At 37.2% G+C, this 27,325-nt stretch overlaps 5 protein-coding genes across 9 annotated transcripts; 3 read left to right on the forward strand and 2 right to left on the reverse strand.

Moving 5' to 3' along the window:
• The first annotated feature begins 3,652 nt into the window (after positions 1–3,652).
• Positions 3,653–5,533, forward strand: LOC117930649 (anaphase-promoting complex subunit 11). The gene is made up of 3 exons (XM_034851282.1): positions 3,653–3,822; positions 3,971–4,089; positions 5,194–5,533. The coding sequence occupies exons 1-3, from the start codon at positions 3,653–3,655 to the stop codon at positions 5,307–5,309; spliced, it is 405 nt and encodes a 134-aa protein (XP_034707173.1). The 3' UTR covers positions 5,310–5,533.
• A 1,092-nt stretch (positions 5,534–6,625) lies between these two features.
• On the reverse strand, positions 6,626–7,765 carry LOC117931138 (hydrophobic protein LTI6A). The gene is made up of 3 exons (XM_034852043.1): positions 7,578–7,765; positions 7,326–7,423; positions 6,626–6,930 (listed from the first exon to the last, which is right to left on the reverse strand). Exons 1-2 carry the CDS (start codon positions 7,653–7,655, stop codon positions 7,340–7,342), a joined length of 162 nt encoding a protein of 53 aa, XP_034707934.1. The 5' UTR covers positions 7,656–7,765; the 3' UTR covers positions 6,626–6,930; positions 7,326–7,339.
• Positions 7,766–8,072: 307 nt separating this feature from the next.
• On the forward strand, positions 8,073–14,262 carry LOC117929497 (pentatricopeptide repeat-containing protein At2g22070-like). 2 transcript variants are annotated; one of them, XM_034849801.1, is made up of 4 exons: positions 8,073–11,808; positions 11,949–12,256; positions 12,343–12,745; positions 12,978–14,262. In XM_034849801.1, the coding sequence occupies exon 1, from the start codon at positions 8,891–8,893 to the stop codon at positions 11,003–11,005; it is 2,115 nt and encodes a 704-aa protein (XP_034705692.1). In that variant the 5' UTR covers positions 8,073–8,890; the 3' UTR covers positions 11,006–11,808; positions 11,949–12,256; positions 12,343–12,745; positions 12,978–14,262. The 2 variants fall into 2 exon arrangements, with proteins under 2 accessions (XP_034705692.1, XP_034705693.1); XM_034849802.1 differs by lacking the exons at positions 11,949–12,256; positions 12,343–12,745; positions 12,978–14,262 and having other exon boundaries at positions 8,075–9,574; positions 9,721–11,545.
• Positions 14,263–16,648: 2,386 nt separating this feature from the next.
• On the forward strand, positions 16,649–22,112 carry LOC117930702 (transcription factor PIF3-like). Of its 4 annotated transcripts, none has more exons than XM_034851350.1 (9): positions 16,649–17,534; positions 17,674–17,729; positions 17,979–18,904; positions 19,004–19,108; positions 19,231–19,296; positions 19,849–19,914; positions 20,043–20,552; positions 21,494–21,606; positions 21,711–22,112. In XM_034851350.1, exons 1-8 carry the CDS (start codon positions 17,455–17,457, stop codon positions 21,563–21,565), a joined length of 1,881 nt encoding a protein of 626 aa, XP_034707241.1. In that variant the 5' UTR covers positions 16,649–17,454; the 3' UTR covers positions 21,566–21,606; positions 21,711–22,112. The 4 variants fall into 4 exon arrangements, with proteins under 4 accessions (XP_034707241.1, XP_034707239.1, XP_034707240.1 ...); XM_034851351.1 differs by having other exon boundaries at positions 16,650–16,940; XM_034851348.1 differs by having other exon boundaries at positions 17,674–18,904.
• A 996-nt stretch (positions 22,113–23,108) lies between these two features.
• LOC117930786 (retinitis pigmentosa 1-like 1 protein) lies at positions 23,109–27,063 on the reverse strand. The gene is made up of 2 exons (XM_034851515.1): positions 26,806–27,063; positions 23,109–25,724 (listed from the first exon to the last, which is right to left on the reverse strand). Exons 1-2 carry the CDS (start codon positions 26,848–26,850, stop codon positions 23,457–23,459), a joined length of 2,313 nt encoding a protein of 770 aa, XP_034707406.1. The 5' UTR covers positions 26,851–27,063; the 3' UTR covers positions 23,109–23,456.
• Positions 27,064–27,325: the final 262 nt, after the last annotated feature.

Consider the following 27,325-nt stretch of genomic DNA (forward strand, 5'->3'; position numbering starts at 1 on the left):
ACAAAAAGTTTAGATGCTTAAAAAAAATAAATATATGACCTATAATATAATATGCTTGTAAATGATATTAACTATAAAAAAAATAATTAAAAAGCGAAAGCATTTAGGTGATGTTTGTTTTTTGGTTGAATAGAAAAAATCAAAATATCTGATTTTTCTATTCAACAAAGTAATTTGTTGATATCATACATAACTAAATTGAACCTATTGATAATAAGTTCATTTTAATTATATCGGATGATGTCAACATATTACTTTTTAACTGAAAACAAACACAATCTTAATAAAATATTATATACCTAAAACATCCTTATATTTTCCATTAATCAGTATTAATATCATATAAGGAATATAAATTTATTCATTATCAAACATATATATTTATAAATATAAACTTATTATTAATTTATTAATCTCTCTTATATCAAACAAGCATTGATATTATGTAATTAAAAGATTAGAAAATTTATTATCAAATTGTGCATGAATGTGGATTTGTCAATTTCTTTTATATGAAACTCATCAATTTTAAAAATAATTATATTTTACTAATAACGGACGATTTTTAAAATTCTCTAGATCCTGAATATATATATTTTAAATATTTTATTAAAATTTCAAATTAAATAAATATTGTAACATTACTAACGTTACCCTCCACTAAGATTTGAATTTGCTTGAATCTTTGAAGAACGAAGCCTAGATTCAGAGCGCTCTCTCTCATATGAGCAAATCCACTCCCACTCTCAACACCTGCTGCTGCGAGTTCTTTCTTTCTCTGATCCCCTTATGTAAGCTTCTGATTCGCCTCCCGTAATGCTAATTTTAGATTATTTTTTAGGCAAATTTTAGGGCTTATTTTGTTAATTTTTCACCCAGAAAATGATGAAAATTTTGGGTTTTCATTTTCTATTGAATTCTTTGTTACATTTCATCTCCATTATTTGGTTAAGTTTTTATCTTTTTTATTTTTTTGGGTTTTCTAAACTTTTAGCTTTTGGCCACTCTGATGTGGATTTGTGGGTTCTTCAAGCAGTTTTTGCTTGAAAAGGGTAGGAAATCTGGACGGAAGTTGGATGGTTTTCTCTATGGGATTTGGGGTATTGTTCAAGAAAAAAAAAAGGAAAATAAAGGAGGATTCTGCTGGTTTCAAATAAAATGAAAGAACAGCAAACCTGAGTGAACCCAGACAGTTTTCATGTCTGCTAACTTGTTTTCCCCAGAGTGTTAATGTAACAGAAATTTCTAATGGTCATTGAGGGGTTTGAATACAGTCAATAGGTTTTTTCACACAATCGTCTTTTCAATCTCACACAAAATGCAAAATTCATCTTTGGAAGAGAAAAAAAATTTGTGGTATTAATATGGGAATATGTTATTTGTATTGACTCTCTTTAGGAATTACGGGAAATTCTATTGGCAGGATTGACATTGATCAAGGAGGGATATATATATATTTGGTACAGGATTAATTTGGGTCTTCTTAACTAAATAGTGTTTTATAATCTCTTTAAGTTTTTGTTATTTTTTCTGATTGCAATGTTGTTGGTTGCTATCGCCTTCTTGTAAAATGAGAAACGATACATGTTCTATTTTCATCTTTTTCTTTTCTACTGATGGCATTCATGTAGCCAACCATCCATGTTCTGCTTTGATTTTTTCAACTCCATTCGTAGCATTCATGCAGCAGGATTTCCATCTTTGTTAATGTGGAAGATAATCTATATAAGATGTCAGATTTGGTTATTTGAGTTGGATTTTTTTCTGGTTTCTTCATGTGTATTATTAGCCTCACCAGTTTCATGTGTTGGTGATGTAACTTGAAGCTTGGGACCCGGAGTCATGGTTTTGGTGGGTATGACCATGTTGTATTTGGATCTTCTTGCAGTATACCTTCCCTTAGTCATGTGTGAGACAGTGTGTGCCTTTTCTATCATTCTGAGGAACATGAGGCTTTCTGTCATATTGAGGAATGTGTACATTGGTTTTGTTTGTTCTTTGTTATTCATAATTCTCATGTTTTGTGGGATTTGGATTCAGTTGCTTATAATCACATAAAAAAGGTTTACCATTGAGAAACTTTCATGAGAAGCAGGCCTTTTTTTAACCCACAGTGGCAACTTTTAGCATAATGAACCAATTTATTTGATGTAAAGAAAGTTTGCTTTGGTACCTTAATGTCATAATAGGTTCAAACAACTTCAATACAAGTTTGATTTGTAACAATTGACAATGATTTTTATTTTTTATTTTTTCTAAACATGTTACCCAAATGATCATTGAATGAAAAATGTTACCCTTTTCTATAAGTTATTGAATCAGAAGATTCTAATTGATTAATTATCCAAAAGTTGATTTTACTATCAAATAGATTAATTTTGGTAAGGTCAATATCAATGTTACTATTGTCAATTGTTACGCATAAAAATTGCATAGCAAAAACTCCTGGGCAGTTGGATGCATTGATATTAGTCAGTATTCAACCCCAACCAAAGAAGAAAAATTTCAGAAACAAAATTTGAAGAGAATTCAAAACTCTCAGCATATGGATCATCTGACTAACTATGTTGGTTTTTGTGCTGTTTTTTTTTTCGTTGCAGCTCAAAGAGGATGAAAGTCAAGATCTTGCGTATCCTTTTTAATTATGTTTTTGTTTTTTGCTTGGATATGCTCCTTCATGTTCTTTCAATATTTTAAACCATCAAACTCTTAAAACTTCATAAGTCATGTCATTACACTCTTATATGTGTCATCTCATGTCTCAAAAGATAAAAGAATTTACTGAACCAAGGTTCTCTATTTTAGAGAGATGTTTATGCATAAATTTGGCTCACATAAGCATTCATACTCCTTTTATACCTCTGTACTGGGGATATACACCCCTTTTTTTTTCTAGGCTATCTATTTATAAGATTTATAATTAGCCTATTAGAAAAGTCATTTTGTAGCGTGCAAACTAGTTACAAATTTTAGTTGTTTATTCAGAATTTGAAATCATAATGTTTTGAATTGCTCAACTTAAGGTAATTTTGGACAAAAGATGCACCACTTGAATTCTTTTACCATCTTTATATCATGAGACTGTTAAATAAAGTTTTTATAATGAACTTTGATCCATATTCTGATACTTTTTATTACTCCTCTTATGGGACCATAGTTTTTTAAAGGGCGCCTAGGCCTATGACACAATGACTCCCTAGCTTTAGCTCTTCATCTATTTTATTTCTTTTTCATTTTTTTACTTTTATTTTTTATTTTTTTTACTTTATTTTAAAATTTTATATAATTGGTTTAGTTTTTGTTGGATACTTTTTTAAAATGCTTGGAATCTTGATCTCTTTGTTATTTAGACTGAATTTTGGACCATTTTTTTTTATAGGTAAATGCAATGAATTTTGGACCATAACTAGTGGTATACGAGTTATGCTAAAATTTTGAATCTCCTAATTTATGATAGGTTGTAGGAGAGCCTATGCCCTTTAGAATTATTAGTTGACTTGCATGAGATTCATCCTTCAATAATTTATTCCAAGGTTCAAATAATCTCAGTTTCATTCTCTGGTTTCTGCATGTATCATTTTAATCTGAACATGAATTGCACTTCAATGAATGCATTGAGCAGTAATCGTAGAATTGCATGTTGATCGTAAGGATGGTACAACATGACTTATTTTGTGCTTTTTGTAGAAACTGTTTTCCCTTAACCTATTCACTTGTGAATGCTGCCTGGCTTTCAAACAGAGTATGTTCTCTTAATCCCTTATATATTAGATCTTATTTGAACTCCAAATACAGAATATTTGGTACAGATTTTTATATCTGGTACTCAATAATTATATCTTTAACTAGATTTCCTTTTTTCTATGAAGAAAAATACTCACAACCTTCTTGGTTGTTGACCTGCATATTTAGATGTTTCATTTTTTATATAGTAAGAAGCCATAATTGTTGTACTCTGTAAAAATTGTAGGTGGCATGCTGTCGCATCATGGACATGGGATGCCCAAGATGAAACCTGTGGGATTTGTAGGATGGCATTTGATGGTTGTTGTCCTGATTGTAAACTCCCTGGAGATGATTGCCCACTAAGTAAGTGGCTGACTTTGGTTACTTTATTGTCTTGCTGTTGTGTATTCAAGTTTGCCCAGATTCTGAATAATTTCTTATTTTTGTAGTTGAAATATGCTTATTGTAGGAGCTCCTGCATAAGTTTCCATATATTAGCCACTGAAAATTGGTGGATTTAAAATAACTTCTCCTATCAACTTTGCCACCTTCTCTGAACTACTTTCCCATATTTTTAGTTCAATGTACAGATTTTAGCAGCTTCTCCATTAAGTTCCTATGTGTTGGTCTTTGACCAATGGTGGATTTAAAATAGTTCTTGCCGTAGGCTACAATTACATCATGCCCTCTCCTAACCTTCCCTCCCTGCATTTCTATGTGTTGACTGTTAAGAGTGCATCATGAATGGCATTTTTTTGGATGGTTTATGAGGCATAGAAAAGAAAGCTTTCAGGTTCAATTTTAGAAATTGAAAGTGTTGTTTCTTGAAAAGCTTACATCTTTCATTTTCACTTTTAATTTTTTGGCCTCGTATTTCATTCTCCTGGATATATCTTGAAATTATATTTTTAAATCTAGAATTTTCCTAGTGGCTTGTGAATATTGGCATGTAATATAATATAGTTTCTTGTCGGACATGAAATCTCCTGTGTGTCATTTATCTTCTCTATTGCTTTTTCTCCATTATGGATGGATCATTAAGTTTCTTGTGGCCTCTTCACCATTGTGCATGCATCATTTATCATCTCATTTTTTTTTTTTTCTCTATGATGGTTTCTGGACATGGATTGGGAACATTCCTGCCCCAAGCGTCCCAGCCTAACGTTTTGTTCTTGCTTGGGCATATGTGGAAATTAATCATTAAAAAAAGTATGCATGTGGCATGTTTGTTGTTTGGCCAGCATGATTATGATCCTAAGATCTGCATGAGTTAATCTTCCTTAAAGAGAAGTTCATGGGGATCTGGGAAGTGGGTTGTTTGGATGGAATATTTCATTTTATGGGGTTCTTTTGATTGACAAATATTTATATATATATAAAAAAAAGATTAAAGAAACTTTTAAGTTTTTTTTAGGAATTGGTATCAATCCAACTAATGATTCTATTAACCATTGTTTTGTCCTGCAGTTTGGGGTGCTTGCAACCATGCATTCCATCTCCATTGCATCTTGAAATGGGTGAATTCGCAGACTCCTCAAGCGCATTGCCCCATGTGCCGTAGGGAATGGCAGTTCAAAGGATGAAATATGCAAGTTGTATGAATTCTTTGTCTATATCTCTATATGTCTCAGAAGGGTATTAGTTGATATTAGATGGGCAACACTTTACCTGGAAAGTTAAAGGTTTCAGTCATATATTTAGCTTTGTTTATGGCACAAAAACCCCCTTTACTAATTTGAAACCCGTTAACTATTATAATCCTTTACCAGATAATAATGATGTTTGGTGATCATACATTGGCATTTTATGTACTTGCTTTTTTGAACCATCTTTTGAAAAAGGAAAACACTAGTGTGGAGAAAAGATTAGGCCCTTAAAGAAGTTAAAAGGAAATGTGGGGTTCCTGTACAAAAAGAAACCTAATATGAGATGATAACAGCTGTTTCCTTTATAACACTCAAAACAGCTATTTCATTTAGAGCACCCACCACTGTCAGTGGGATAGGCAAATGCATAAGCACAGTTCTAAAGAAAGTGAAACGACATAAAGAATTTTCTAACTTCACTGATGCATGTCTTATGAAGTGGATATGCTAATGCGTGGCATGTGTGTTAGGCTCAACTTCATTTTCATATCTAGGTAAATAAAAAAAAAAAAGAAGAAAAGTCCAATGCTCCTGCTTGCAAATATGCTAGTGTGCTGGAACATATGCTTGCTATGGAATTTTGCTCCAAGTTGACGAGTTCTGGGTTCCATGGCTCACCTTTGGCTGCCCTCTTTTCTTTAGGTAAATGAATGGTTCTACAATCTGGCCTGATGGTGTTCATTTCAATCGTAGTGTAAAAAAATGCGCTTCCATGTATCATATTTTAGTTTTTATCCATATTCTGTAGTCGATACAGAAGTTTTCATGCTTGATGGGTACATGGTCATCTTGTTTCTTGTATAAAGCCAAACTCTTCATGTGATGCACAAGTGTTTTGTTTTACACAGGAATGCTTCCTTTTGCATGGTGGTTAACTGCTTATTGAACTTCCCTCTACTATTTGATTGCTTAAATTATAAGGAAAAAGGAATATTAATTGTAGCTATTACGTGGTTAGGTAAGTCCAAAACTTGGGGGGCCTTTTTGTTGGATGAGAATCGAATCCCATTAACATTTTGGGTGGGAAAAAAGGTGGATAAAATGCTTTTTTCAAAGAACAGCATCCTAAGAATTATAAGGAAGAAAAAAGGTGGCCTAGAAAATAATCTGAATCTCTTTTTTTATGGTCTGTCTGCTTTTTATGGTGGTGATATACTCCATCAAATACCCCACCACCATCCTCCTATCTCTGGATGGGAATATAACCCCACAAGGGCCACCACCAACCGTTATACAACATAGAAGGAAAAATAGGTACAAGAAAATATCACTTCATACTTTTAATAGATAATAATAATTGTGACAATACAATAGTACAAAGACATGGAAACATGGAAACAAATTTGATATTCTAGCAAAACACTAAAATGACCACCACCATTGTAATCACCCACCAACAAGTTTTTCTCCTAATTGAAACAAAATGAAGGAAAAGAACAAAAACCGCTGGCACACGATGAATGTGGAATCATCCATTAGGTAATACTCCAAATCAGTACTGTCCATCCAGAAGTAACAATCAAGCTAACTCCATGGGCCCTCCACATTCCCCCACCACCTGCCACAAAGTTAATACCGGTAATCATCGCCATATCTTAATAAAATGTGACAGACAAAGAAAAGAGCCATAACCCATTTTAAAATAAAATTATTCAATCTTCTATCTTTATATATGGCCATCAGATGCCACTGTTTGTAATGGTCCGAACCCCTCAATTATTAGATCTGATTCAAAAATTTGAATATAAGCATTGGATGGTGAAGGTCAAATCAAGTAGGACTCTTCTTTTGTATATCATTTTTTGTATTAAAAAAAAAAAGTTCAAAGTAAAACAATTGTACACGTTTCTGTAAATAATTCAACGAGTTAGTCGGCAGGATGTACGTGGCACATGTACAAAAATTGAATTGTGGGTGTAATATGCAAAAATATGCAAGAGAGATGATATTTACCAGAGAGTGGATTATCACTTGGTGATGACATAGACAGCATAGACAATTCCAGGAAGGTAGCCGAAAAAAGTCAGCACCAAACAGATCCAGAACTCCGCCTGCATCATCATGTCACCATTCAGCAATTGGACAAGGGGTATTACAAAGATGAAAACTGTAAATGAAGTCAATTTGAATCCAGAAAGTGATTCTGAATTCAATCATTCAGTTAACACAAACCATGATTAGTTTAGAGAGCTGGAAATCGAGTACCTGGCATCCAAACTTGAGGAAGACACCAAGGGGGGGCAAGATGATGGCCAAGAGAATGTCTATGCAGGTGGCTGCCATTTTCTTCACGGGTTTTGGTCACAGAAAGACACAGAATATTAAAGGGTTGAGAGGGAGAGATGATGGAGAAGTTGGGAGAGGAGTAGTTTCTAAAGGTGAGTAACTGCATCAGTAGGTGGTTGCCCATTTATAGACCTAACTAATACGTGGGGTTGTCCCATTGGGTTTAGATATTGTGTGCCCGTTTTCTAAAGGCATTTGGGATATGGCTTTACAGACACATAAAATAAAGATACAGCTCACACAGCATCGGCCAATGAATTGAGGAACGTGGCACGTGGTAGCTTCACATGTGGAAGGCCCACCCCCAAAGTCTTAACTCTTAAGTTTGCGAGTAACTCTCATTGTGGGAGACTTGCAGTTGCAAGAGACGGGTTGGTATGATAATCTAGAGGCTGGTGGGTTGCAAGGACGGTGGCGATCATGGAAGTTGTGATATGGGTTCCACCGTGCATGTGGTGTAAGCTTGGTCCAAAAGTCCAAACCCCACATCACCATCGTCCATGTGTAAAGCATCTGTGCATTTTTCAGTGTCCTACACTTTAGAGATAAGCATGAAAAGGGGGGGAAAAAAAGAGCTGGTTCTTTGAACTTCCTTGCAGACACATATATGTCGATGGGTAATTAAGAGATTCGTTTGTGTGTTTCTAAATTAAAGGTTTGACAATGTAGTTTGGAGCAGCGTGGCACCTCCGGCCAATCATTCCAATTCTGTGGGTGATGGGTATTGGCTTCTGATATGTATCTGTGAGGATTTGAGGAAGCTTCCCGTTTGTGAGTTTCAGAAGACTTTAGCACAAAGACAGAGGATAAGGACAAGATGTTTTGAGATTGTATTCGCGTGAACAGTATCCATTACCGACACCCCTGCCGCCACCCTCTACCACCGTATCACAAACTGCCATGTGCCCTTTTCTTAGTTCTCTCTCCACCATTTGTGGGCTTCCCTTCATTTTCGGGTCTTTTGTTTCTCCTGCAAACATTGAAGTTATGATCCAACCCTAAATTCATGCGCTGAAAGTGGGTTTGTACAGCTTCTTCCTTGGTTTGTTTTTATGATATCCCACATGGTTGGAATCAAGGAGAAGTTGTATATAAATGGTGACAAATGGTATATATAGAGTCGATGGGAGAGCTTGACCCCACTTGCGATACTCCTCAATAAAATACTGGGAAAGATACTGAAGATTTTGCTTATAACTGGGAATTTTTTTATTTGATAGAGATGCGATGCGATGAGAGGTCCATCCCCATTAAAATTCTTCCACAAAGGGTTATCTCCAACTCCTCCCAGTTCCAGTCCTACTCATCTCAACTATCTACTGAACACAGCCATTCAAACCAGAAGCCTCAAGCATGCTACCCAAATTCATACTCAAATCATCATAAACAACTATACATCCCTGCCTTTTCTTTTCAACAACCTCATCAACTTATATGCGAAATGTGGGTGTCTCAATCAAGCCCTCCTTCTCTTCTCAATCACCCATCACCATTTCAAGACTATTGTCACTTGGACATCTCTTATCACCCACTTATCTCATTTCAACATGCACCTCCAAGCCTTATCCCTTTTCAACCAAATGAGGTGCTCTGGTCCCTACCCCAATCAATTCACCTTCTCTTCAATTCTATCCGCTTCTGCCGCCACCATGATGGTTCTGCATGGTCAACAGCTGCATTCTTTGATCCATAAACATGGGTTTGACGCGAATATCTTTGTTGGCACCGCTTTGGTTGACATGTATGCCAAGTGTGCTGACATGCACTCCGCAGTGAGAGTGTTTGATCAAATGCCTGAGAGAAACCTTGTTTCCTGGAATTCTATGATTGTCGGGTTCTTTCATAACAACTTGTATGATAGGGCAGTTGGGCTTTTCAAGGACGTTCTTAGGGAGAAAACGGTCATTCCCAATGAAGTAAGTGTTTCTAGTGTGTTGAGTGCTTGTGCCAACATGGGGGGCTTGAATTTTGGGAGACAGGTTCACGGGGTTGTCGTTAAGTATGGTTTGGTTCCTTTAACTTATGTGATGAATTCGCTGATGGATATGTACTTTAAATGTAGGTTCTTTGATGAAGGTGTCAAGCTGTTTCAGTGTGTGGGGGATAGAGATGTTGTAACATGGAATGTACTGGTTATGGGGTTTGTCCAAAATGAAAAATTTGAAGAAGCGTGCAATTATTTTTGGGTCATGAGGAGGGAAGGGATTTTACCTGATGAGGCCTCATTCTCTACTGTTCTTCATTCTTCCGCTAGTCTGGCTGCATTACATCAAGGCACTGCAATCCATGATCAGATAATAAAATTAGGGTATGTGAAGAATATGTGCGTTTTGGGATCTTTAATTACAATGTATGCAAAATGTGGGAGCCTGGTTGATGCTTATCAAGTCTTTGAAGGGATTGAGGATCACAATGTGATCAGTTGGACAGCCATGATCTCAGCTTACCAGCTGCATGGCTGTGCAAACCAAGTGATTGAATTGTTTGAGCATATGCTAAGTGAGGGGATTGAACCGAGTCATGTTACTTTTGTCTGTGTTCTATCAGCTTGTAGCCATACTGGGCGTGTTGAAGAGGGACTTGCTCACTTCAATTCCATGAAGAAAATTCATGATATGAACCCTGGGCCCGAACACTACGCCTGCATGGTTGACTTGCTTGGTCGTGCTGGTTGGTTGGATGAAGCTAAGAGGTTTATAGAATCAATGCCAATGAAGCCCACCCCATCCGTCTGGGGAGCTCTGCTTGGGGCTTGCAGGAAATACGGCAATCTGAAAATGGGAAGAGAAGCTGCAGAGAGACTTTTTGAGATGGAGCCATATAATCCGGGAAACTACGTGCTGCTTGCTAACATGTGCACACGCAGTGGAAGGCTGGAAGAAGCTAATGAGGTGAGGAGATTGATGGGTGTCAATGGGGTAAGAAAGGAACCTGGCTGTAGCTGGATTGATGTTAAGAACATGACATTTGTGTTCACTGCACATGATAGATCACATTCAAGTTCGGATGAGATCTATAAGATGCTAGAGAAGTTGGAGAAATTGGAGAAATTGGTGAAGAAGAAAGGGTATGTGGCTGAAACTGAATTTGTCACTAACCATCTGGAAGAGAACGAGGAGGAGCAGGGCTTGTGGTATCACAGTGAGAAACTAGCCCTTGCATTTGGACTACTAACCCTTCCTATCGATTCTCCAATTAGAATAAAGAAGAACCTGAGGACTTGTGGTCATTGTCATACAGTTATGAAACTTGCTTCAAAGATTTTTGACAGAGAGATTATTGTCAGGGATATCAATCGGTTCCACCGGTTTGCAGATGGTTTTTGTTCCTGTGGAGATTACTGGTGACTAGACTCAGCATAATTTGATGAGTCCCAAACACCATTTTGGAAGCCTCTCTTTTTTCATTTTCCTTTTTAATCGAAGTTAACATTATTTTAAAAAAAAATGTCAAAATAATGTCACCCTTAGCAGTTTTGTATTTTTTGAGCTGCCTAACCGAATTTCTTCTGTAACATTATTATCAAATCTTGAGAAATCTTCTTTAAAGGAAGCTAGAGTTCTGGCTTAGACTAGCACACTTAGACTAGCACATCCAATTTTCCTGTTTGCAAACCTTTGAATTTACTTGTCTTTTACATTGTCATTGTTGCCAATAGGCATCTTATTTGTATATTTATTATACCTCTTGCACTGTTTCCCACTCTTCATAACCCCACTCTTTCTTCTTAAGGTAAGTAAGATAAAGGGCCAGGCATGGTGGGGTAGGAGCATCCTGTTGACAGTCTTTTTGGCTTGACCAAGAAGTTTTATGTCCTCTGATCACTGTTCTTTGTTTTTGAATTTTTAATAAGGGGATCCAAAATGCATCATATGCTAATTGGTCTATGAGATATTCTATCATTGACCATTAGTATCTGAGCTGTGAAATTGTGATAAAATTGTTATGAACTGTTTGATGAACTCTATACTAAAGCCAGGAGGATATGAGGAATTCTCATCAAAGATTTGAGTGCATATTCATGATAATTACTTTGCTAATCCAGTGGAGTTCCAAAGGCATGCACAAGAGATTACTTGATAAATGTTGAAGCCTATGAAAGCATTCTGCAATAAATTAAGAATGCATCTCCTCAAATTGCTTCCATCAGGTACTTTTGATGGTTTTGGTCTCTCCTTGTTGATTTTTGTTTGGAGCTAAAACTTTATGTATTATCATCATAATTATGAAATTTTATGATCAAATATTACGTTGATTTGAGATTTTTATAGTTGATTTTTAATTCTGCAGATCCTAACTTATTGGCAGCTAGTTGCTAAGAAACCCCAGAACCAGGAAAACTGTGGATGCTGTGCAACAGTACTTCAAATAGAATTAGGACAGAAGGTTAGAAGTAACAAAAATTGACTATGAGCAAAGAGATTTCAGAAGTTTAATGTTCTTACCGCAGGCCACTGAGGAGATTTTTCTCCAAGCAGCATCTTTCTATCACAAAATGGGTCCCAAGTTCCTGTATGTGGAATGAAGTGATCATTAGGTCATCCCCGAGCTCATCATAACCAAAAGGAGGAAACAGTTTTAAAAAACCCAATAGAACAGTATGCTTCCTTTCCTGACCTGTTAAAACTTAAAAAGATAAGGTTTAGTTTAGGTCTATAACATAACTGTGTTATTTTAAACCCAGGTTCTTGTGGATGGGACGTGCAAGCAGAATTCTCTATATCCTTAATTAAGTTGCAGTGCCCAGTAATGATTGTTTTGGAATCTCTGCAAAGCTGTCTTTTGGAATTTCCTTTTTGCCTTTTGTCTGTCCCTTTTGATTCTCCTGGGTGTAGCTAGGGGCTGTGGAGTCATCCATCTGATAACCATGGCCTATTATTGAAGACAAAGGTGCATGAACTTGGACATTGCTACTACTATCTGATGAGAGTATGCTGCCTTGGAAGGACGGTTGCTATTATTATCTGATGAGGGTGAACTGGTGAAGCTGTCTCTGCAGAAACTTTCTATCCCTGTATATCCTTTCAGAAACATAGATTGCATGCATGCATGTAGTGCTCAATGCGTAAGAGGATTCTGTTCTGAAAGTAAGTTGCATTAGAAAATTGAGACTACTTCCTAATTTGATGCTCTTTGATCTGTTTCTTGCATGATATATAACATGATGTGGTCATATCTTGCAGTTGCACCACAAGACTAGTTTCTTTCTTCCTCTTTTTATTTTTATTTTATTTTATTTTATTTTTTATTTTTTAACTCTTCAAACAATAATCTCTTAGGAGTCCTATTATAGTGAACCAAAGTGGTTTTTTTGTACAGTAATTGGTGAATTTTATCAAGGGGAATCACTGTTACAATATGGCAGCTGTTCCTTCTTAAGTTGCTTTCATAAAGGAAACAACCTATTTATTGCCTGTCCACAGAAGTGCAACTCATAAACCTCTCTGGTGAGAAAAGTAATTACTCTTTTTTTCATTCGATGACATTGCAATAATGATGCCGACATGGTCTCATTAAAGCCAGATTTCTCTAAGGTTGATGCAACACAGTTGAGCTATCTCATCACAAGCTTGGGCAGGTCTCAGGCTTTACTTTAATGTGTCGTGTAGACTTTGTATGGGCAAACCTCCCCAGAACCACCACCACTAACACCCCTTGAGTTCCCATATCACAAATTTATGAAAATATCCATTTGAAGAACATGAGTCCTCTCTACTGTTGAAATAACGCCCATGTGACTCTATTACCTGCCACACGCATGTTTATTTCAAAAGTTATGCTGCCCTGATCTCTGTCATTCTGAGTTTAGTAAAATCTTTAAACCTGAATTTCATAAAATCATGGGCAGAAGTAATATTATAATCAATTGAATCATTTGAGGCCCATTAATGAACTTGCAAAATGGAAATTATTTTTTTCCTATCAGTGCTCCATGTTTTGATGTTTGCACTCCTGTTCAAGTCCTGTGGGATGTAAACATAAAAGGAGTGGAGGTAGCTGAACATATGTACATGGTTTGGAGCAAGGGCGTACCAATCATTATGTTATTAAAAAACAGTGCTATTATTTGAATTATTACAGATTGAACATGATTTTCAGGGACACAAGAAATTGTATTGAATACTAGATATTGTTGGTAGCACCTAAAGACAAGAGAAAAGATGAAGACAGGTTGGTGGTAGATAACAGCACCCTGGCCCCTGTGCTTCTGCTCCACTTACAGAGCAATTTAAGTTTTCTAGCCTAAAAAATGTCTGTCCATGTTAGATGGGTCTATCAGTCATGTGCAGATTGCAGGGGAGCAGAGACAATGGTCTGCAGAAATTGTTAGTACTGAGAAAGCATGATTCATGCTTGGTCCAATAAAAAGGCTCCGCGGCCAAGACGAGCACTAATTTAAGTGAGGTGAGTCCTACCTCCATTATCCCATAGGGGCTCACCTCCATTAATTTACAATATCCTCTCTTCTTCCCACATCTCTGTATGAGACACTGTATATTTCCCTTTTTTAATCTAGTATCCCTTCTGTGTCTGATATATTTTACATGGGATCATCAGGTCAATGCCAACTTTCTCAGGAAAATTATTTCTTTTGTTTCTTTTAGGCACAGTAGTACATTGTTTATCTATATTTGCCTTACATGCTGTTTTGGATTAATAATAGGCTCCATTCTGTATTGTTTTAAGGTTGTTGTTCTGTTTAGGCTTTGTGGACAATTTAGAACTAAAAAAATGAAGTCATCAGAGGCAAACAAGAAGATTTTGGTTGCTGTTGCAGGACCTCGGGTTACAAGATCAGACAAAATATGCTCATCTATTGAATCATAGTCGGTTCAGGAATTTAGTGCGGTGGATAACCTAGAAGATTGCAGTTTAAAAATAAGACACATGATACTTAGTCCTAAAATGGAAGAAGTTAGTCCTATCATTAGTATTGGAATGTTTGACATGGTTTGGCTGCAAATATGCTGTGTGGGGTAGCCCCAAATGCAACTAACACGTCTGCTGAGTTGGTGTTTGTCTAATGCTGCCTTTTCTGGCTTCTGGGTCACCTTATCTGTCAGTCTATTCATATGGACTTTGAAGAATTGCTGTAATTTCTAGGAAGATGATTCATATGTGATCTGATTTGCCTATACCATTGTTATTTTTGCGAAGGAAGATACTTTTGTTTGAAAAACCGATGTGGGTTAAGTCTTTTCACTTTTGCAACTGGTATTTGTATTTTGCTTTAAGAAAAGAAAGTACACGTTATTGTTAGGTGAGTCCATGCTTTTCTCCTGTGATCACGTCAGGGTTAGGTTTCCTTTTAAAAGTGGTTGTATATTTTAATGCAGGGGTGCTGGAAAGAAGCTGCCTCAGAACAAGGTGGAACAAAACTTTTTATAAGAGCAAAATTAGAATTTGGGGGGGAAATTGCTGCAGTTTACCAATAGGGAAGACCCCTAGTGTGCCTGCTGTAACGAAGTTGATTGATTGAATTCCCCTAGACTTGAAGATGATTCAGTCATGTCCTTTTCATCAAAGACAAACCAAACTCAAAAAACTTTACAGAATAGTGGGCACTGGGCAGTGGCAAAGCCATTGTCTTGCATAGGGGACACGTGGTTGGGGTTGGGTCAATTGCAGGAGGGGGGGAAACACTGTGTCTCGGTCAGGAGCTGCCAATATCAAGTCCATGTCCATGGCCACAAAAGGATGAGCACAGTGTCACGTGAATTGCACACCATCCCATTCGACACCCAGCTTCCACAAGCTCAAAAAAATTTTCTGGGTCACAATCAAAATCACTGAAGAAGGAACATGCATGCACCAAAGGGGAAGGTAAAAGAAAGGGGAAAGATGCTAGAAATGAGGAGAGGGGGTCCACATTGGATAGTGCCAAATCCCTTACTGGATCACAAAAGGGTCCACCTGGAAAATCTATTTTCCTTTTTCCCCCACTGTTTGGTTCCGTCTATGGGCATTGCCCACCTCTCTCTCAATCAAAACTAACCGAATTTAATAGACGTTTACTGAGTAGAAAGCAAATAAACAACTATTGATCTTGTGCATAGAAGACAGAGACATCCCCTAATCTCATCAACCCAAAATCTAATCAAATTCATATTTTAATCCAGTGGGTCCTTCCTCTCTATCTTACTGGATAAAGGCAGTGATTTGGGTGTCCCCTAATGAACCCTATCATGCTCTTTTCAACAAAGGGCACTTGTGAGGGCGACAAACAATTCCTTCTATTATAAACTATTGGGGAGGTGGTAATCTGATCTCACATTTTCAGCTTTTTAACTGAGAATCAAAATACTTTAAATTCTTCAAGTAAAATAAAAGAATTTGATTTTACATTTACAAATAATAACAAATGTAGAGTCTAAGTCTAGGTGACAATGAAAGCAGAGTAGAATAAATGAGAAACCCATGATGGACAAGGCAATTACTTTATGAATCCTTGAGAACCCAAAACTTTCAAACCCATGGATAATGCTAGAAGTAGGAAAAAGGGCAAGGCACCCAATCTTGAGTTGTTTTTTTATATTAGGGAAAGGGGAATGAATACATATAAACCCCACAAGTATAACTACATTTTGGGATAACATTTAAAAACATATAGAATGGAATAGAATAATATTGTTGAATTCGAATACATGGAACAGAGACACTGCACCTCCCTTATCTGATTAGAACCACCCTATCATTTACTCTTCACAACAAAGAGGCCAAGAGGCCAAAGGGTGAGTGTGGTGGTGTGTGCACTGTGTGGTGTGTGGTGTGGGGCACAGGGTGTATATAAAATAATTAAATATAGTGCAATTTCAATAATGAGAGAGTGACACAATTCACAAGAACCGTTGGATGAGAATAGAGACAATGGGCCCACACTTACACATACAAATGGACGAAAAAAATTTTAAAAACTCAAAAAACTAGAAAAGCAGTGCAAACTTGAAAATGAAGTATGATTGGTTAAAAAGGAACTTGACTGTGGTTAAAGGTGAGAGGGCAGTTGTTGGGTTAGCCCCCTGCCACTGCAACAAATCAAAGACTTCCCATTGTTCCCAAACCTTTCGCCGTCTTCTACTACCACCCATCTCACCTCTCTCGATAACTTCAGCTTCTGAGTCTCAAGTTTCAGTTTTTTCCACATCTTCATGCATCTGGATTGGCGTCTTTTTTTGTTTGGTTCGAGGAGGCTTCAATTTTCCAAAAGTTTTTTGTTTCCTTTTCATTGAGTTCCATGGCAATTTGCTCACTGGGTTGTGACTTGGAGTGATATAATTGGAGGTGAAGCTTACTTACTTGGTTCTGAGATTTGGGTTTCTTTATGTACTTGGTTTTTAGTGGAGATTATTGAGATTTTATTGAATAATTTAGCAAATCTGTTGTGGGTTTATCCGGGGTTTTTTTAATTTATTATTTGAAGATTGAAAAAGCGGAAAGGATGGAGTTTTTTAACTCAAAGCAGCTTAATTTAGAGGGTTTTCGGATCTTTCTGAGTCATTAAAGAATTGGTTTGACTGATAAAATCATTTTTAATTTATATGTAATTTAGTGATTAGGACATTGGTATTAAAAGCAAGATTTTGTTCTGGAAATTATGTAACTGTAAAAGGAGTAGAAGGCTTTTCCTTTTTGCTCCTGTTACTTCAACCGGGATTGTCTTTAACTAGGCTTCCGCTGATGGCCATGCTAGTTTTTGGGTTGTTGAGAGGGAGAGTTGATTTATAGAATCATAAGAGTGCACCAATGGCAAAGTAATTGTGATAGCAATTAGAAAATAGTAATTCAAATCCTCATCATGCCTTTCTCTGAGCTTTATCGAATGGCTAAGGGGAAACCCGAATCAGTGCAACAGAAAACAAATGATCTCTCTTTTGGGTAAGTGTTCAATTTCTTTCATTTGACTTATTTTACCATATTTACAAGCTTAGTCCTTGATTGCATGACTGAGTACTCCCGATATTTCCTGGCTTTCCCTTTTGATTTATTTGCTTCATATTCTGGGCTTTAAATGCAGACCTGAAAACGATTTTGTTGAGCTAGTATGGGAAGGTGGTCAGATTATGATGCAAGGTCAGTCCAGTAGAGCTAGAAAGAGTCCCTTATCTAACAGTTTTCCATCTCACACCCCTAAGCCTCGTGATAAAGATACTGGACATGGCACCAATTCAAAGATGGGAAAGTTCGGGTCAATGGATTTTATCTTGAATGATTTTCCATTGTCCGTGCCATCTGCTGAAATGGGGTTGAGTCAAGACGATGATATGGTACCTTGGTTGAATTATCCCATCGATGAATCTTTACAACATGATTATTGTTCAGATTTCTTGCAAGAATTATCCGGTGTCACTGTAAACGAGTTATCCACTCATTGCAATTTTGCATCCGGGGAGAAGAGGAATAGTAATAATCAGACAATTAAAGATTCCAATACCATTTCTGCACATAATGGTGTGAGTCTAGAACAAGGGAATGCATCTAAAGCTTCTGCAGCAGGTGTTGAGCCTAGTAGGCCGAGAAGTAGCCAGTTATATCCCCCATCATCCCAGCAGTGTCAAACGCTATTTCCATCTATGAGATCAAAAGTTTCAGATCCCATTAGTAATAACACAAGCAATGCTATGCACCATACAGTTTCTGGCAACTCCATTCGGTTTCCAGCTTCCACAAGTGGTTTTTCGAGCACAAAGACCCAGAAGCAAGATCCAGGACAGACTAGAAATAACTCTGGGTTGATGAACTTCTCCCATTTCTCACGACCTGCGGCTCTTGTCAAAGCTAATCTTCAGAACATTGGTGCTATTGCTGGTCCTAGTTCATCAAGCAAAGATAGGATTGGAAGTAAGGATAAGCAGCCTGCTGCCAGCAGTAGAAATCCTGCTGAATCCAGACATGTTGATTCCAGTTGTGGTTTACAGAAGGATGTGGATTCTCATAGTGAACCTGTTATGGTGCCTGCAAGTGTTGATTTAAAACCGGTGGTGGCTAAAACTATGGAGGAACCACTTCCTGCTGAGCAATCCCCAGTCATTTGCCAAGAAGGTGCCTGCAAGAATGAAAAATCCTCCAACCAAGTTCTTGGTGCAAGAACTGCTAAAGGGATTCCAGATGGTGAAAAGAGTATAGAGCCAGCAGTTGCTTGTTCTTCTGTTTGCTCAGGCAATAGCGTGGAGAGAGCTTCAAATGACCCAAAACATAATTTAAAGAGAAAATGCCGTGACACAGAGGAGTCTGAATGCCCGAGTGAAGTGAGTGAAGATGTTCAATTTACATTGTTTTCCTTGTTTCTAGATCTTTCCTTTCTTTGCCTCATTCTTCACTGTTACCAACAAATCAATTATTTGCAGGATGTTGAAGAAGAATCAGTGGGTGTGAGAAAATCAGCTCCTGCTAAGGGAGGTACAGGTTCTAAGAGAAGTCGAGCAGCAGAAGTGCATAATTTATCCGAAAGGGTTAGTAATAAAAAGACATTGTCTGCCTTGTTTTATTTATTTTAACTTTGATTTTATTTCATCTGTGTTGGTTCTGGAATTTAAGATCCTTTCTGGTGCTTATTTTGGCCCTTTTGGAACAGAGGAGAAGGGACAGGATCAACGAGAAGATGCGTGCATTACAAGAACTCATACCCAACTGCAATAAGGTTGATATGTTATCTACAATTCAAACTAATGGCTTGACGACATCTATAAGTTTTGTAATGACTGTTATCTCACTGTGCGTTTAGATTCTAACATTCAGTTTTACTTTGGTCTTGAGGATGTAGAATTAATTTGTGGTAGTTTTTCAAGAATCATGGAAATTTGAAAGTAAAAGCTGACCCCAGACAAGGTTTTAAACTTTTAGTCTGGTATGCTTGTTCTTTCTTGATTTCATTGATACATTGGGGGATGGTCTAAGGTCTTTGGTTTTTGGCCTTTAGCTTTTGGCCCTAATATTTTTTTTTTCTTCGCTTTTCTCTCCTGGAGCTCCTTGTATAGTTCACATGCCTAGGGTTCAACTTCCCTCAGCACTTTACTTGTGATACTGCATAAAGAAAATGTTTTGACCACTTTGAGCTGATTTTTGTTGCTTCAGAAAGTAACTAATTTCTGAAATTCTATGGAAACATGCAGATGTGGTTAAAACAATGAATTAAACAACCAATTAATACTTGATAGTTTGATTCTCCTAACCATGCATTTTGTATGATAAGGTGGACAAAGCATCAATGCTTGATGAAGCCATTGAGTACTTGAAAACCCTTCAACTTCAAGTACAGGTGAACTTTCTTTTCTTACCTTTTCTCTTTTTTTTTTTCCTTTTTTTTTTCACTTATTTTTCTATTTTCTTTTCTGGATTTTGATGATCAAAGTAACTGCATTGGTGTCATGGCATATTGCTGCGCAGATTATGTCAATGGGAACCGGATTGTGCATGCCTCCCATGATGTTACCGACTGGAATGCAGCACATACATGCAGCTCATATGGGTCACTTTCCACCCATGGGTGTTGGAATGGGCATGGGAATGGGGATGGGTTATGGGATGGGCATGCTTGATATGAATGGTGGTTCTCCCAGTTGCCCCTTTATTCAGGCACCTCCAATGCAAGGAACACATTTCCCTGGTCGACCTATTTCGGTCCCTCCTAATTTGCATGGGATGGTGGGATCCAATCTTCAAGTATTTGGGCTTCCTGGTCAAGGAATTCCCTTGTCGATGCCTCATGCACCATTAATTCCTATGTCTGGGAGTCCCCTTATGAAGTCTTCCATGGCACTGAATGACTCTGGGGCAGCAGGCTCTATGGAAGTTCCTGATTCTGCTCCAGCCTCAAGTTCAAAAGATCTGATACAAAATGTGAACTCACAAGTGATGCAAAACAATGATGCCAATAGCTCAATGGCATCAAGTCAGGTTTGTCCATTCTCTATGGAGTTGCATTTCTGAAAGAAAAAATTGAAATCACTGCTGTCAGCTAAGTGGGGTACATTTTACATAAAATGTAGATGCAACATATATTTTTATGGATGAACTTGGTATTTAGGAAAATTTTGACAACTGCTATAAAAGAAGACTCCAGGAGAAACATGATCAATTTAATTAGTTTAATACAAAAACTTTCCTCACATAAAATGAAAATGTGTTTTAACCTTCATTTTTTTTATTCAGGTTAGGGTGTGGGTTGGGGAACATAAATGTGCTAGATATAGGATTTTTACTCTCTGTCTCATCCACACACATGCATATAGGATTCTTTCTTTCTGCTCTCTCTCTCTCTCTCTCTCTCTCTCTCTCTCTCTCTCTCTCTCTCTCTCATTATTGCCTCAATTAAACTCTCATAGCTGGAGGAATGCTGACAAAAACACTAGTTTCTTTGTGGGAGGAAGGTTCTTTCTCCGTGTTTGCCATTTCATAGATTGCCTTAACTGAAGTGTCATAACCATAGGAGTGCCAACTAAGATGCTAATTCATTTATAAGAGGAAAATGAATTTGGACAAAAAATACTTCGGTACTGTATGCTCAGTTTCTTATAGTATGACCATCACTACTACTCCTATAACTACTTGTTATGTTTTGTACCTAGTAAAAGTTTCAGGAATGCCTTTGCAGAGAGCTTCTTTTCCTAGTTTATGGATGCAGAAATCTCCCCCATCAGGAATGAAATGGAATGAAGTAGAGATAATAACAAATTTGTACTTGTTCCTTGTATATAAAGGCAGATTACTAGATTCTACCAACCATCCAGAACTTTTCCCCTACATTGTCTGTAACTTTCTATTGTTCCTTTAAAATGAGTTGCAGTCTAGCCTTACGTAATCTCAATCCAATAAACTTGTGTTGTTTGTAATGTCAGTGTCAGGAGCAGTCTGCTTTGGTGCAAAAAAATGATCAAGCCCCAGATGTTAGTCACGGTGAAGGTGTTTGACTCTGCCAGCACAAATGACATTGTACCTAGTGGAGCAGCCTGTGAGTTGATTTTAGCGAGTCCATATTCTTGATTTTCCATTCATGTGATTAGCATTAAATGCTGATTCAATGAAGAAAATATTAACACCCACTTGTATATGCACGTTGTCATTAACAGACATGATAGACGACCTGAATGGAGAAGAGAGGAATCAGTTTTGCAGCCTATGGAGATTGAATCTTATAATTGTTTGTCAGAGATCTGGGCACATCTCATTCAATTATTGAGAAAAACGTTCCTTGGAGTTGCAGAGTGAGGTGGAACCCTGACAATGACGATCAGAATATTAGTTTCAGGACACTAAAGACTAAAAACTGCACAGATTTTGGTACGATGAAGAGTTTCAGAGTTGAACCTTTCTCTTGCATTTGTACATTCACTTCCGTGCCCACCCAGTTATTCCAATGTCAAAAGAGTTGAACTTCTTAGAACATGTATTCAAATGTGTTTAAGACCTGTGTTAATAATTCTTTAAATTAATGAAATCATAGTTTTGGCAAGCAAATCATCTCTCTCTCTCTCTCTCTCTCTCTCTCTCTCTCCATGTTGTGGGTATTAGAACAGCTTCATCTATTCCTATAACTTATGCATTTGATGGTGTTTAGTGGTTCTTAATATTTGTGGATGTGTTTATGATATGGACAAACTAGGTAAGAATAGTTTGCTCTGAAGTTAGATATAGGATTTGGTGAAGTACCGTTCACATCAAGTGCTTGATTTAGGTTGTATTCTCTGTTTAGCTCCTGGTGACAGCATTACAGCCATGAAATTTCATCTTAATTCCTTCTGGGTATCCAATCAATCCATCATGACTCCTCTTCCATGAGTCCACGTGTGGGCAATAATGGTTTTAAACGTCCTAATCCTCCTCCACCCATGAATCACTGGCCTCCCTTCCATCATTGAGGTACCCTGTACCCACACCTTTTCAAAAGAAAAATACAACTTTAAGGCTGCTTTCTACTTGCTTAATCATGGATTTCTTGACCCATTGTGTCGTTTTAGTGGGGTATGAAGCTTGTTAGTATTGTATAGGATTTTTTTTTTCCTGCAAAACCCAGATTGATGTTAACAGTAATCATATTCTACAAACCATTGAGTTCTATAACATAAAATTTTCATATTTGGAATAATTAGGAAATGAACTCTGCTTCAGTCACTGACTTCATTTTTTTTTCCTAACAATCAATATGTTGCCCAAATTTAATGATTATACTGGTATGAAAGTAATTGGTTCAAGTTGAAGGGACTACAAAGAGAAATGAAAGGTTAAAAAACAATGAAGTTCGATCTCTGAGAAGAGACATGATGATCTAGCTGATTTAAGAAAAAGGACAAATTTTGAGAAAATGGATTCATCTAGCTGATTCTATGTAGTTGAAATAAGGCTTGTTGAGTTAAGCACTAGCAAATTTAGTACAGTACACTTGATTTGCCTTGAAGCAAAATCTAATTGGAAGAATCAAAATTATCTTATCAAGTGAAATGCAGAAGAATAGTATTGACAGTGCTGATAAACATTAATCACAACCAGAACACAAATCTATACATCATCTTAAAAATTGAAACGTTTGATCCAACGACCATTATTGACAGCAATCAATCACCAACAAGCAAACAATGCATACAACTAAAAAGAATAAAGTGAAAGCGAAGAAGTATGTAGTTTTTACAAGATGGAGCAGAGCGTGTTGTTCAACTATGTACACACCTTTGCTATCATCACACCGACAAGCCAAAGACTAACAGAAAACAGCAACCCTGATGCAAACCACTATTATGCTATATTTTTCATGAAAATGATGGAAGGAACAATGCGTCCATATAAATCTCTGCAAAGTTTATGACTTCAAACGCTACTGATTTTGATATCACGCTGGGTTGATCTTGAAGATTTTCCAGTTATAGCTTTCTTCGCCTTCACAAGAGACTGTTTCACCTTTGATATTATGTTATTTGATTGCTTTTGAGCTCGCTTGGCTGAAACTTCTTGCTTTGGCAGGTCCTGGGTAGTTTTTTCATCGACCCCATCCTTGGCAGACTCCAGTGGAACATCGGATTTTGCAGCCTCATTAACTTCTTTACTGGCTTTTGCAGTTTCCTCTTCTTTCAGTTCTAATTCAGTCTCCCGGGACTCTCCTTTCACTTCCAATTCAGTCTCTGGGGGCTCTGTAGTTGGCTTAACAATATCAGCAGTAGTGACTTCATCCAGTTTTCCTTCCAACTCCCCATCTTTGTCAGTTTCCACTGATGTCAGCTCTTCTTTCTTGTTTTCAGAAAACAGCTCAACATCTCTGCTAGTATTCTCTCCCTCAAACAATTTTTCAGTAACCTCAGTAGCAGCAAGGGAACTACTAGCATCCTCGATTGTCTTTGATTCTGGCTGGGTTGATATAATCACATTATCTTTGTTATCTTCTTCAGTGTTCGCGTTCTTCCCTTCCAACAATTTTTCAGTAACCTCAGCGTTAGAAATGGAATTGCTCACTTCCTCAACTTTCAGTATTTCTGGCTGGGTCAACTCCTTGGTACTCACATGCTCTTCATTCTCATTTTCAGTTTTCACATAGTTTGCTTCATCCTCTTTAATCTTTTCCAACTCCTTGACTTCCTTTTCTGAAACACGAGGAAGAGAGGTTTCCCATCCATCTCCTTTTGGATCAGCTTGAGCTTCCTGATTAATTAGAACAAGTTGGTCTGCAGTTGCAGATGGAAAAGGCTCCTGATCTTTCTTGGTTTCCTCCTCTTTCAAGACTATGGTATCCTCAACCTTATCAGCCAAAGTCTCTTTATCTTTGACTATTTCAATTTCAGCGCTTTCTTTATGCTCAATATCAGATTCTGTGTTGACTTTTTCAGTAGCTTCAGGTTCTTCTTGTGGCTTTTCCTCCACTTCAGGAACTGCCGGTTCTTGTTTTTCTACTTTTATGGACCCACTCTCTGAATCCTCTCTTTCTTTGACTACTGCTTCTGATTCTTTGACAGGAAAAACTTCCACTGGCTCCTCTGTTTCCTTAATGGCTTCAATTGATGATTCAGCACTGTCAACAATCTTTCTTTTCTCATCTGGCTGTTTCTCAATAGATTCCACTGCTGGTTTCTCTGGTGGTTGTTCTTCAACTGACTCAACTGCTGGTTGGACTACTGGCTCTGGAGCATCAGGAAAGGATTCTTTTGCTTCTGTGGAATTATCTTCAACTGGAACATCCAAAACAGGAGTGTCATCAGTCTTCTCAACCTCTTTGATTATGGAAGAAGTCTCAGTCTGCACATCCACCATCTTTTCTTCTGGTTTAGATGAAGGAGCTTCTGGACTTTGCGATTCTGCATCCTTTGGTTTTTCTTCTTCAGTTTCCTGGGATGGTGAAATTTTCTCCTGTTCAACTTTTTTTACTTCCTCAGCCTTCAATTTTTCTTCTTCAGTTTCCTTGGATGGAGAAAGTGTCTCTTGTTCTACAGTTTTTATGTCTTCTCCTGAAAGAGCATCACCGATCTTCTCAACTTCTTTGATTTCTAGAGAAGGCTCAGTCTGCTCATCCACCATTTTTTCTTCCGATTTAGATGAAGGAGCTTCAGGACTTCTCAATTCCCCAGCCTTTGGTTCTTTGGATGGATAAATTGTCTCTTGTTCAACTGGTTTTACTTCTTCATCTGAAACCTGAGCATCACCAGACTTCTCAACCTCTTTGATTACTGGAGAAGGCTCAATCCGCTTATCCTCCATCTTTTCTTCTGCTTCAGGCAAAGTAACTTCTAGACTTTGTGATTCTGCAGCCTTTGGTTTTTCTTCTTCAGTTTCCTTGGATGGAGAAATTGTCTCCTGTTCAAGTGCCTTTTCTTCCTCAACCATAGATTTTTCTTCTTCAATTTCCTTCACTGAAGAAAGTGTCTCTTGTTCAACCGGTTTTACTTCTTCATCCACAACAGGACTTTCACCAGTCTTCTCAATCTCTCTGATTATAGAAGAAGGCTCAACCTCCTCCTTTTCTTCTGATTTAGATGGAGCTTCTGGACTCGGAGATGCCTCAGCTTTGGGTTTTTCTTCTTCAGTTTCATTGGATGGAGAAACTAGCTCTGGTGGAACTGTTTTTACTTCCTCATTCACCTTCTTCTCTACCTGATGCGGTAAATGAAAAATGATCAGCTTCAACTAAAAGGATTCAAGAACAAGAATGACACTTCAAAAAATACAATAAGAACAACAGAAAGAAACAGTGGGTGGAAGAGAAAATTGTTCGGTCTTCCCATTGAAGTTAAATATGGAAAGTCAGAGAGAAAAGACTAGATGAACAAATATAAGAACTATGATGATCCAAAAATGAAAATTGAGAATATTGAACATAGCGATAAAGGGGTGCCACTGACTGCAAGAAAGTGTAACCATAATTAATTTTAACTCTTAAGCCTCTTAACTTCATCAATCATCAATTCTCTGATTGAAATCTCAGAAAGGAGTGGTAGGTTCCGATACTTCATGGGACAGCTTAAAAGAATAAGAAAACAAGATGAATTGACTAGATACTTAAGGGAAACTTTCATGTGAAGAATGCGTGTTTCCTTTAGAGTTCAATTCATAAACACCTGATGGATTTACAGGAAAATCCATATTATAACCACTATTTGCTTCTCCCAAAGAATGAGATTAGATAGATGTCATTTTACTGACTATCTGATATACTTTGAAACTCCCTTCAGTTCACAACATAGAAATCACCATCTAATAGTAGACATACTACTTACTATTTCACACTGCAAATCCTGAATTTTCCCCTAAAAAGTATATTTGCATAACATTTGGTACCAGGACTTCAAAGATCAAACTTCAACTTGATATAGGACTAAACCCAGAACTATGAAAAACTGTGAAGGGAAACTATCGACTTCTCATAAAAGCTCAAAGGTTTGCCAATTCCACACAGCCAGATGGCTTTTAAGATGCCTTCAAACCAGATACTCAAGTAGATTTCACAATATAAACAACTTTAAATATGGGCATAATTATGACTTCGATCATCTAATTCCAACAATACAAACCTAAGTCACAACTGGGTCTTTGCTCAAAAAGGATTTTAAAAAAAAAGGAAGAAGAAACCCACAAAGTTCTAATCATTTTGAATTCCATAACCCAAGAACTACTTCACATCTGAATTTATGGTTAATTGAATATGAAAAAAGAGGATAAAAAACCAAGAGCTTACCTCATTAATAGCAGTATGATCTGATATAACAGTCTCAGTAGCCATGGGGACTCAAGAACAGTGTGATCCTTCTCAGTTGCTAAAGATTGGATTAAAAGAAAGAAAGAAAGAGGGAAAGAAAGGAATGATATAGTTGATAACAATCTAAAAGCCCAAACGATTAAAGGAAGAAGAAGAAGAACCCCAAGAAAAAGCAAAAAAGGTAACACACTATCACATGATCTGGTTTGAATGAATTGGATTCTTTAGAATTAAAATGAAAAAAAGAAAGAAAGAAAAAAGGATATACATCACAGACACCAAATTGGCATGGCAAAAAGACAACTTCCAAATGGGGACCATCGTTTTCACCTTACAGCAACGGTCGAGTTTTATTTTGGACCCACTTATTTTTGAGTTGGTATCCGGTATTGGACATTACCTATTTCTCATTTTTTTAGGCACTACTCATCTGGCCCATCACATTAGTTGGTGTGGACTGGGTTCCCATTGCCACTGTTACACTCACATTCACCTTGCT

This window comes from Vitis riparia, chromosome 14 (assembly GCF_004353265.1).
Source record: "Vitis riparia cultivar Riparia Gloire de Montpellier isolate 1030 chromosome 14, EGFV_Vit.rip_1.0, whole genome shotgun sequence".
NCBI lineage: Eukaryota > Viridiplantae > Streptophyta > Magnoliopsida > Vitales > Vitaceae > Vitis > Vitis riparia.